Below are 8382 nucleotides of genomic sequence, written 5' to 3'. Positions count from 1 at the left end.
GTGTACGAAAAGTACTAAATGATACCAAATTTAGTACAAATTATATTTGTGTGAACGGATGGAGCTGGAATCCTGAAATTTGAAATTACGGTCAATTGAGGAGAGTAACGAAGAAAACTTTTTGGAAATTCGAACTATAAGTGCACGAATAGTACTAAATGGTACTAAATTTAGTACAATTTGGATTTGGGTGAATGGATAGAGCTGGAATATAGACATTTGAAATGAGGGTCACTGATAAAGAGTAACAATGAAAGGTTTTTGGAAATTCCAACTATAAGGGTACGAAAAGTACTAAATGGTACTAAATTTAGTACAATTTTGATTTGGGTCAACAGATTGAGCTGGAATACACACATTTGGAATGGGGGTTACCGATGAAGAGTAACAATGGAAGGTTTTTGTAAATTCGAACTATAAGGGTAAAAGTACTAAATGGTACTAAATTTAGTACAATTTGGATTTGGGTGAACGGATAGAGCTGGAATCCTGAAATTTGGAATGAGGATCACTAATGAAGAGTAAAAATGAAAGGTTTTTAGAATTAGAACTATAAGTGTACGAAAAGTAATAAATGGTACTAAATTTAGTACAATTTGGATTTGGGTGAACGGATAGAGCTGGAATCTTGAAATTTGTAATGAGGGTCACTGGTGGAGAGTAACAAAGAAAGGTTTTTAGAAATTCGAACTATAAGGATACGAAAAGTACTAAATGGTACTAAATTTAGTACAATTTTGATTTGGGTGAACGGATTGATCTGGAATACAGACATTTGGAATGAGTGTCACTGATGAAGGGTAACAATGAAGGTTTTTGTAAACTCGAACTATAAGGGTACGAAAAGTACTAAATGGTACTAAATTTTGTACAATTTGGATTTGGATGAACGGATAGAGCTGGAATCCTGAAATTTGAAATTAGGGTCAGTGGTGGAGAGAAACAAAGAAAGGTTTTTGTAAATTCGAACTATAAGTGCACGAAAAATTCTAAATGGTACTAAATTTAGTACAATTTGGATTTGGGTGAACGGATTGAGCTTGAATCCTGAAATTTGTAATGAGGGTCACTGATGGAGAGTAACAAAGAAAGGTTTTTTAGAAATTCGAGCTATAAGTGCACGAAAAGTACTAAATGATACTAAATATAGTACAATTTGGATTTGGGTGAACGGATAGATCTGGAATCCTGAAATTTGGAATGAGAATCACTGTTGAGGAGTAAAAATGAAAGGTTTTTGGAATTCGACCTAAACTTATACGAAAAGTACTAAATAGTACTAAATATAGTACAATTTAGATATGGGTTAACGAATAGGGCCAGAATCCTGAAATTTGGAATGGGGGTCACTGATTAAGAGTAAGAAAGATGTACCAAAGGTCTAAAAATCCTAAATGGTAGTGAGTTTAGTATGATTTGGATTTGAAGAGCTGGAATCCTGAAATTTGGAATTAAGATTACTGTTAGAATATAGAATTGAGATATGGAGGAAGCTTTGGAAAATGGTACTAATGTGAACGAAGCAGTACTAACTGGTACGGAATTCGCTGTATTTGCGTGAACAGATTACTGTTGGAGTGAGGATTGAGGTAGTTTTGGAAATTCATACTTATGGAAAAGTGCTAAATGGAACTACATTGGCTATAAATTGGGGTTAGGTGAACGGATAGAGCTGAGGTATGAAAGTACATTTTGGAAAATCGTGCACGAAAAGTGCTAAATGGTACAAAATTTGGTACCTTTTGGTATTTGCTATATTGTAGAGAATTTTGTACAATTTGCGACTTTGTAAAGGGTAGAACTGGAATTTTGAAATTCGGTACTAGATTAGCAATTGGTGTTTAGAGTGGAGGTAGGGAGGAGGTTTTGAAAATTCGTACTTATTTATACAAAAAGTACTAAATAGTACTATAATGGGTTTCAGAAGAACAGATAAAGCTGGAAAAGTGAATTGGGGTTAGGATATATGTTGAATATAAGGAAGTAATCTTTTAAAATACACTAAGTCGAGAGGTACCGTTATATGGGGATATACGAAAACGTGGATTTTTATGGTCATTTTGGATTTTTATCGCCATTTTGAATGCCGAAAATTTAACGGACCTATTCGGGTTCTGGGCGAAACCGCTAAAGCTAAAACCTTGCATTGTAAATGTGCGTGATAGTTGTTGTGAAGGCGTGAGATAAAGTTTAGTGTTTGGAAATTCGTACTGGAAGGGAATGCTGTGTTAGTGAAGGGTTAAAACCAGGAGTGAAATCTTTGGAAATTCGAAATAAAAAATATGGTAGTTGTGTAGGGGTGCGATACTTCAGATTTTTTTTGTAAATTCTGACTACAATCGAAAAAAAATATTGGTAATAAAAATAGGTCTTAGTACAACAGAATCACCAGTATTCACCATTCCCGTATTAAATATTGTTTATATATATTTTGTTCCCTTTCCGCTTACGAAGTAGCGGGCATTTGCTAGTTTTAATATATTTTGAATGTATTAGACCCATTTGACCAAAGAATCGGTTGTAACTTTGTATTTTGTGTTTCCATAGGCTAAGAAACATTTCTACCATAAAATGTTTATATAGGTCCACGTGTTGATATAACCCCCATAATACAATATCTCCCGATTTTCGATATTTTGAACGTTTTAGCCTCATTATCACACCGAGATGGCTGAAATTTGGTATTTAGTCTTCTTTAGGTGTATAAAACTTTCCAACAGAAATTTTTAGGTATAGGTCCACGCCATCATATAGACCCCATAGAACGGTACCTTCCGAATTTCGGTATTTTAAAGGTTGTGGCCACATTAATCCACCGAAATGGCTGAAATTTGTGGTGGAGGGTATAAAAAGTTCGGCCCGACCGAACTTAACGCTTTTCTTACTTGTTTTTATTATATGATTGTATGTTCGTTCTTCTGATTAATCTGGCTCTGGGTCAAATTCCAGTTCAAGGAATGTGGTTACTGGATGTAGACACAAATCTACTGGAGTTAGTTGAGTAGGTTTGGCAGGCCAGTTGAAAAGGTGCAATGTGTCGTGCGGTCCTGTGTAGCATGCTGGGCAAACGTGTTGCACGGTGTCATAAGAAATTCAGACGGCTGCACCAACCCGAGCGTAGTTGAGCCAAAACTATTCTGGTTTATCGTTAGCTGCGATAGATTGGGGATGTTCTCTGAGGACCGCATCTGCGATTTCATCTTAATAAGATTCATCCAATCATCATGATAGGCTTGTTGATCTAGGGGTTCTCTCTTGTAACGTTGGACATATCTTTCTAAATCACGAATATTTTTCCTGATCTGTCTGGGTGGTACACCGTATGACGAGAGCATGCCATTCTGTTGCAGGACTGTAAGAATATTTGTCTCCTTATATAGATGATCCACCGAAGACATGAAGAGGCACACTGTAGCATTTCTCAGGCCGGCATTCTGACAGGTTTGAATATTTTTCCATTGCGTGCACTTATATTCACGGAGCACACAGACGCAGCATAGCTTACCACAAATTGACCTTTCGCGTTATATGTGGTCTTTATCTGCTCCCCTAGGAACTCAATGCCTTTGGAGGGAGTGGAATACAGGTTTAAACAGTTCCGGAGATATCACCCCACCTTGGGGAACGCCCTGTTTCACTGTACAGGGCTTGGACTTCTTGTTCCTGAATTCCACGTACAACTAAACTAGCGTCCATACATATTCAAACGTTTCAAATTTGGCCGGACGGTTGTCGTCTGCTGGATGTCCTTAAACCGCGTGGATTGGTTAACAGTAATCGCCACCATCACTGTCTATTACACGGCCGAGTCCTCTACTAATATGCAGCGCTGTTGTCGTGTTGTGCTGCTTACGGAACCCATGCTGATGATCGGCAACTTGGATAGCTATTTCTGGCGCTGGGGAGGACTAAAGCCTCAAGAATCTTTGCTTCGGGTGACAAAAGCGAAATCGGTCTGTATAAGTCACATTTGCTGGCATCCTTGCCTGACTTCAGTAGCGGGTCCACCCCGTCCTTTTTCCAGACATCGGGAACGATGCGTGGAGCTAGTGGCAGGTTGAAAACTATAGTGAGATACTCGACTCTCGTGGGATACTCACAACCTGCTGTTTCAGCATTACCTTGGAGATTCCATCAGGGCCCAACGCTTTGGATGATTTAGCGTTCCTGTTGACAATCGCTACATCCTCCATTGTAAATTGTGGTGGTCCATCTAATTCGATGTAGTCGCCCTGTCACTCCCGGGATGTTCGACAAATTGTCGGTTGAAATAAGTTGAGCACCTCTTCTGATCAGTCAGCGTAACGTAACTATCTTCTTTCTTTTCAGGGTTCGAGAGTGACTTAAGCGTTGCTCACAATTCACTTATTCCGGCTCCAATGTTGCAACTCTTCAGATGATTTAACCACTTGATTCCCTTGTGCTCACCGGCGAACTTGTTAATTTCCAGTGTCTGCGACCTGACCCTGGGGTCACTGGGGTTGACACGACGAAGTTCATCTCGCTCATTTGCGAATTCTGTAGCCTCTGCTGGGAACTTTGGTCTTACTTAGGGAATTCGACTTGTAAGAAGGCGCGCGACTGCAACAGTGATGCCCCGGAACCTCCTTTCTGCTACCCGAACATAAGAAAGGTTGGGCAGAACTCGCTACATCCTCCATTGTAAATTGTCCATTCTCGGCCGGAAGAGATATAATTCGATGTAGTACTCTTCTCTTCGCCCTGTCACTCCCGGAATGTTCGACAAATTGTCGGTTGAAATAACTTGAGCACCTCTTCTGATCAGTCAGCGTAACGTCGCCAAATATGACTGAGGACCTATCTTCATTCTTTTCAGGGTTCGATAGTGACTTAACCGTTGCCCACAATTCACTTATTCCGGCTCCAATGTTGCAACTTTCATATGATTTAACCACTTGTTTCGCTTATGTCACCGGGCGAACTTGTTAACTTCCTGTGTCAGCTACCTGACTCTGGGGTCACTGGGGTTGACACGACGAAGCTCATCTCGCTCATTTGCCAATTCTGTAGCCTCTGCTAAGAACTTTTGTATTACTAGGGAATTCGACCTGTAAGTAGAAGTGCGACTGCAACATTGATGCTGTCCCGGAACCTCCTTTCTGCTACCCGAACATAAGAAAGGTTGGGCAGAACTCGCTACATCCTGCATTGTAAATTGTGGTGGTCCATTCTCGGCCGGAAGAGATCTAATTCGATGTAGTACTCTCTCTTCGCCCTGTCACTCCCGGGATGTTCGACAAATTGTCGGTTGAAATAACTTGAGCACCTCTTTTGATCAGTCAGCGTAACGTCGCCAAACATGACCGATGACCTATCTTCTTTCTTTTTAGGTTTCGAGAGTGACTTAACCGTTGTCCACAATTCACTTATTCCGGCTTCAATGTTGTAACTCTCCAGATAATTAAGCAACTTGTTCCGCTTATGCTCACCGGTCAACCTGTTAACTTCCAGTGTCAGCAAGCTGACTCTAGGGTCACTGAGGTTGGCACGACGAATCTCATCTCGCTCATTTGCCAATTCTGTAGCCTCTGCTGGAACTGTGGTCTTACTTCAGTAATTCGAGCAGTAGGTATATGGAGTTCGACTGCAACAGTGATGATGTAACGTCTTTTCTGCTACCCGAACATAAGAAAGGTTGGGCAGATCTCTGGAGCGGTGATTAGAGAACTCCCTGAGCTTTCCCATGATTGATGAAAATGCGGCGTTCAGACGTGATGAAATTGGGTGGTTTGCTGATGGAGACAATTAAGGGGAGATGGTCTGATCCAAGAGAAATGACCGGTTGCCAGGTGACGTCATTTGTCAGTGGCGTCATCAGTGGTATTCTTCCGACTCATTAAATCCACCATTTCCTCGATCACACCTCAGAGTCAATTACAATTAAACTGTGAAAAGAGGATGCATTTTCAGGGATTGGAACAACAACGGGTGGTGTTAAGTGCTGCGTGTGCGGCTGCTGTTGGGGGGTCTCGTATTCTGATGACGATGACTCACATTCACGTAGCATGCAATTTAGCCCAAAAAAATTGTCGTGAGTTCACCTCCGGCCCGGCACGGACCAAAAAAAAATCCGGAGTAGGCGTTCCGGGATATACTGCTTCCAACACAGAAAAATGATACAAATACAAACATGTGTACACTGATGTGGCAGCCGCTGACTGGAACGCGGGTGTTGTGTAGCTCCGGGTCCAACCGGTGCCGAAGAACCCGCAGCCATTGGATCAGCGTAGCATAGTAGTTTTGCTTCCAGAAGATATACACATGATTTTATGCTCTCGTTTTATTGATTCTCCTTATTTTGGTAACTGAACAATTGAGAATACTGTGGGTCTCTTCATACCCATAATTATAAACACAGGTCAAAGTTTTGGTTTAGACCTCAAAATTTTACCAAACCAACAATTGATAAAGGTCAATTTCGATATAAATAGCATGTTGGTACATAAAACATCTACTCAACCAGGTCTTCATGGAACCATTCTCCTTATTAACCAATGTTGAAGTTTCAATGAGTTTTTTGAATAACCATAAAAAATCAAAAATCAAATATTTCCTTTTTATGAAATTATCTTTCCCTTTATTTCTTCATCTTCTTTTTTATATTGTTTCAAAATTTCTTACATTTCCGAATCAAACTACAATGTACACTATTCCCACGCCCATGAATTATTTACATTCTTAGGCTTAAATCTAGTTTAGTAAAAAACTCTCCGATTTTTTAAATTTTTCTCTCATTCTAAGGTCAATATCTCTGGACCCAGTGAAGGTATTATAACAAATGGCACCATTTTGGAAAGGTTGAAGTATGAGCTATAAAATTACGTGAATTAATTGAGCACCCATAATGGGCCCTTTTTCGACTTTTTGAGGGTTTTATGGAAAAACCCGGGTCCAAAAAGAGGTATTTTGGTTATAACTTCTGAACCCTGGAGATAACCCCATCATATGACCACTTGTTGGATAAGTAGTTTCATAAGCTTTCCAACGATAAGAATCAGTTCAGTAGAACCGGGTCTATCGGGTCCGGGTACCCGGACTTTCGGGTCGAATAACCGGGTAACCGGGTCCGTCCCCCAAGAAAATTTTATATTCCCGTAATCAGCGTAAAAATACCTACCTCTGGAAAAAATTTCAAAAAAATCTGAGAGTTTTTACTAAACTAGATTTGTTCCCATTCTTATTTCCTAAATCACCAATTCCTTTAAAATTCAATAATGATTACGTCGTTTGTTCGAAGGACAATATTCGGCATATTCTTCCCATGTACAGCCAGTTCTAGTGCAACATTCACTTGTTATGGAGGGATCACGGGAACGACGTGTCCTCAAGAATGAATATGCAATATCCGGAGTAAACCATTTCGTCATTGGAGTGCGGTGTCCTAAAAGTGAAAGGAAAATCTTAATGGAGGAAATTCTTCAAATTTCAATTTATTCTTCTTACCTCTGCTTCTTTTCACAATCGATTCATTGGTCTGAGTATCACTGCGTCTTGTTAGGCGATAAATGTCATTTTCACAAGCCCAATACATGTGCCGCAGTAATTTGTCACGACATCGAGAATGACTTTCACTGTGCCAAACATTTTCCCAATCTTGTTGTGATCTGGAAAAAAGCAAAGTAAGTAATTTTGAAAATCAGCTCGGAATTTAAAGGTAAGTAACTCTCTAGTGCTAAGAAAATGAGTATGAGATATTATTCGACATTGAATGGCTTGACGATTTTGACCTAAGCGTGTCCCAGATTCGAAAGAATAATTAATTCGAAAAAACAATTATTTCTTCTGATGACCGACAATGGCGGGATAAGCTCAACTCGTCGTCGTAATAAAAACTTATACACCCCGGCATGTTAAGCTTGCTTTAAAATAATTGATATTTACCTTTGCTTAAAAAGTAATTCCAAAGTTTCAGTGTCCGTACGAGTTGCTTCTATCATTACAATGTACTGCAGAATACACATTACTCCTGTCCACCACAAGGTAAACCAATATTTCTGCGGCCACAAATTCATTCTACTTCACTTCGAGTTAAAACTTCTCCTGGCTATAGAAAATCAATCACTTGTGCGACTACCCACTTGAGATTTTGTGAGTTTTTGTTTTGTCTTTTTTTTTTCAATAGTTGGTTGTTATCCTTTCAATGGTAAAATGAAAACTGTGGCTATCCCCAGGGATTGCAGTTGTTTTTCTATGCCTATTTTCCATCATCTATGGTTTCGAATAATAAAAATTGATTATTGTTCGAAAACAAATATCAACAATGTAGCGCAGCAGATTCGTAGGTGTTTAATGTTGTCGCCAAAATTAAAAGAGAAGTCAAGGCACACTTTGCTTAGCCAGCCTGTAGATTCATTGATAAAT

General features: G+C 39.6%; 1 protein-coding gene across 1 annotated transcript; it reads right to left on the bottom strand.

Annotated features, from left to right (window-relative positions):
* Positions 1-7229: 7229 nt before the first annotated feature.
* Ilp7 (Insulin-like peptide 7) lies at positions 7230-8086 on the bottom strand. Its single transcript, XM_073973537.1, has 3 exons — positions 7903-8086; positions 7471-7625; positions 7230-7402 (listed from the first exon to the last, which is right to left on the bottom strand). Exons 1-3 carry the CDS (start codon positions 8031-8033, stop codon positions 7230-7232), a joined length of 459 nt encoding a protein of 152 aa, XP_073829638.1. The 5' UTR covers positions 8034-8086.
* Positions 8087-8382: the final 296 nt, after the last annotated feature.

This window comes from Musca autumnalis, unplaced genomic scaffold (assembly GCF_047663935.1).
Source record: "Musca autumnalis isolate F117 unplaced genomic scaffold, ASM4766393v1 scaffold_3, whole genome shotgun sequence".
Classification (NCBI taxonomy): Eukaryota; Metazoa; Arthropoda; class Insecta; order Diptera; family Muscidae; genus Musca; species Musca autumnalis.
This window is presented reverse-complemented; position numbering and strand designations above follow the sequence as displayed.